The 3377-nt window shown below is 33.8% G+C and overlaps 1 protein-coding gene across 1 annotated transcript; it reads left to right on the top strand.

Annotated features, from left to right (window-relative positions):
* The first annotated feature begins 488 nt into the window (after positions 1–488).
* LOC108450574 (pentatricopeptide repeat-containing protein At1g50270-like) lies at positions 489–2633 on the top strand. The gene has a single exon (XM_017748254.2). The coding sequence runs from the start codon at positions 846–848 to the stop codon at positions 2616–2618; it is 1773 nt and encodes a 590-aa protein (XP_017603743.1). The 5' UTR covers positions 489–845; the 3' UTR covers positions 2619–2633.
* The last annotated feature ends 744 nt before the right edge of the window (positions 2634–3377 follow it).

Below are 3377 nucleotides of genomic sequence, written 5' to 3'. Positions count from 1 at the left end.
TGCTAAAAATAAACTTTGGGTGAACATCATCACTGCTCCAACGACGACTTGCACATGCATGGCTCAAAGCTTCAATGGGTGAACTTTTACCGTATAAATTATGTTCCAAATTATAAATTACTGTAAAAATAAAGAGGGAAACAAGTTCTATAAGATTTAAATTTAGGCAATAACGAGAATATGATTGATGTTGCTCAGCTCTACCTTGTGCACGAAATTGACATGCTGTAAATAGCAGTTGCATGTTTTATTTTATGTTATTCAATTTACAAAAAAAATAAAAATAAATAAAAAGTTACAATATTAATAATAAGTTTAGATAGATAATGCATTTATTTATGATTAATATAAAAATAACGATAATGATAAAATTAAATATTATAATAATATTATACGGTGAGACATAAAAATTAAACATACTGCACTGTCTATTTAAATTTATATTAAATATTACATTTCTATCCGTATTTGTATCTACTCCAAATATGATTGGAAGATGAGAATGTGATTCGCACAGTAGTGCTGAGAGGTGTTCAAGTTATTTCAACCAATACTTTATTTTAACAAAAGTTGCTTTAATAAATAATATTTTTTGAGTTTTTTAAATTTTTATATAATTTTTTTATAATTTTTTCACTGAGAAATTAATTAGATGTATTTTTTAGTAAGGGTCGAATTGTTTTATTTTATTTTATTTTCTAGTGAGGTTAAAAAAAAAAAAAGAAGCTTGAAAGCTAAGGGAAAAAGACTGATAAAAGAAGAGAAAAACAAATTCCCTTTTCTCTCGTCACTCTTCTGTATTGATCAATATGCCATCACACAGACCGTCGGCAAACTGATATAATATGTTTTTCATGTCTGCTATCACCCATTTGTCGCCTTTAACTCACACCATATCTTCGATCTCAAGCGGATTCACATTCTCATTAGCTCGTTCCTTCTCACATGACTTGCTTTGTCTCAACAAGCTCTTGGCTTACCCCAAAGACATTGCTTCTATTTCGCTTCTTTTTGATCAATTCGATCAACCCAGCCCTCAACAATGGGACATCATTATCAGAGACATTTCTTCAAGTTCCCAACCCGAGAAGTCCCTCCTTTTCTACATTGTAATGCGTAGAAATGGTGTCGTTCCCAGTAAACACACTTTCCCTTCCCTTCTCAAATCCTTTTCCAAGTCCAAACGAAACCCGCTTCAGCTTTTGCCTCATATTGTTAAGTACGGAATGGATTCCGACTCTTTTGTGAGGAATTCATTGATTTCCGTACTTTTTAGCTCGCTAGACGTGCAACTTGCTCGTCAAGTGTTCGATGAAAGTACGCAAACGGATGTGGTTTCTTGGACTGCTTTAATTAACGGGTATTTGAAAATTGGTTGCTTTATTGAAGGGTTGAAATGCTTCAAGGAAATGAGGTTAAAGTGTGTAAAAACTTGCGGAATGACTGTTGTAAGTATCCTCGGCGCCGCAGGAAAAATGGGTAATGTTTGGTTTGGAAGGAGTATTCATGGATTATACGTAGAAACAGGGAGAATTAAATGGGATGTTTTCATTGGTAGTGCCATTGTTGATATGTATTCAAAATGTGGCGTCTATGGTGAAGCACGAAAATATTTCGATCAAATGCCAAGTAAAAATGTGGTGTCATGGACAGCTTTGATAGCTGGTCATTTGCAATGTAATAGATATAATGAAGCAATTATCTTCTTTCAAGATATGCTAATGGAGAAGGTTAGGCCAAGTGATTTTACAATTACTAGTGTTCTTGCTGCTTGTGCTGAAATAGGGGATTTGATCCATGGAAGGTGCGTTCATGGACATATAAGTAGATATAAATTGGAGATGAATTCAGAAGTTGGGACGGCATTGATAAATATGTATGCAAAGTGTGGGTGTTTGAATGAGGCTTTCATGGTTTTTAAGAAACTTTGTGGAAAAGATGTTTATGCTTGGACTGCCATGATTAATGGGTTTGCCATGCATGGTGATGCAATAGGCTCCTTAAATCTGTTTACTGAAATGCTAAGTAGTGGTATTCATCCAAATGAAGTAACCTTCCTTGGAGTTGTTAATGCATGCTCCCACGGAGGTCTTGTTGATGAGGGACGCAAAGTCTTCACAATGATGAAGCAAAGGTATGATTTGGAACCTGGCTTAGATCATTACAGTTGCATGGTTGACATGCTTGGTCGAGCCGGGTACTTGGAAGAAGCAAAGAAGATGATCGAAGATATGCCAATAGAGCCTACGGCTCGAGTATGGGCAGCTCTGTTTGGGGCATGTATGATTCACAAGGCATATGATCTAGGTGAATATATTGGAAAACATTTGATCAAATTGCAACCAAAACATAGTGGTAGATATGCCCTTTTGGCAAACTTGTACTCAAGGTGCCAAAAATGGGATTCGGCAGCTGAGATAAGAAAGCTTATGAAAGAGAAAGGTGTTAAAAAGATACCAGGATGTAGCTGGATTGAAATCAATGGTGCAATCCATGAGTTCACTGCCTTTGGTTCATCTCATTATGAATCCTATAGTTTGAATGAGATGATTGATTGTTTTATAGCTCAAATGAGACTTGATTGTAGCTTCTTTGCATTTGATGTGGATATGGAATGAGATTATTTTCCGTAATGTGAGTTTTCATTTCTGACGAAGTAAACATTAGGCTTCAGTTAATGGCCATATTTTTGTGTTGAATAACATTTAAAACTAAGCAATTGGGGGGATTTTAGAAACTTAAAAGGGGCCTGAACAAACTCAAGGATTGAGAGGGTTTTCATGTCCCAATTAAAGTACGAGACATTTATACTTTGTAACTTATTTGAGTTTGACTAAAAACAAAATTAATTTTGGTTTAATTATTGTTGTGTTGAGTTCAACCTATCAATTGCTTAAAATTTTTTTTTAGTTAATATTAAAAAATCACAATTCAAACTTGAGCTCAAGTATAAATGATAATGTTTCAAGTCAAAATCAAACATAATTTATCCTATCCTAATCAAGCGTCTTATATATTAAATCAAGCTGAAGCATTGAAAACAAAAACAGTTCAAGCTTGAGTATAGGAATGTTTATGTAACAACAACTCAACAAGCAATCTTGGTACTATGTACTTCTTTCATAGTTCCTCTTTCTTTACAGAACTTCTTACATGATACATTGAGTCAAATAACTATTCTTTTTCATCGATAAAGAAGGAACATCCTGAAGTAAAACAAGTCGTAAACACCAACAAATAAGAGTAGTGAAAGGTAAATCATTAAGTTCTTATTATATAGTCAACGAGAAAGGCATGTTAAATAACATGTCTCTGCATACTATTTCCATTTTTTTAAATTTTTGATTTGTAAAAACTCAAAATTCTATAATTAAAAA

The sequence above is a fragment of the Gossypium arboreum genome, chromosome 5 (genome assembly GCF_025698485.1).
Source record: "Gossypium arboreum isolate Shixiya-1 chromosome 5, ASM2569848v2, whole genome shotgun sequence".
In the NCBI taxonomy this organism is placed as follows: domain Eukaryota; kingdom Viridiplantae; phylum Streptophyta; class Magnoliopsida; order Malvales; family Malvaceae; genus Gossypium; species Gossypium arboreum.
The sequence above is the reverse complement of the archived record's forward strand: the minus strand, read 5'-3'. Positions and strand labels throughout refer to the sequence as shown.

Coding starts and splice junctions, on each gene's coding strand:
- LOC108450574 (XM_017748254.2), top strand. CDS start 846: ATGTTTTTCATGTCTGCTATCACCCATTTGTCGCCTTTAACTCACACC.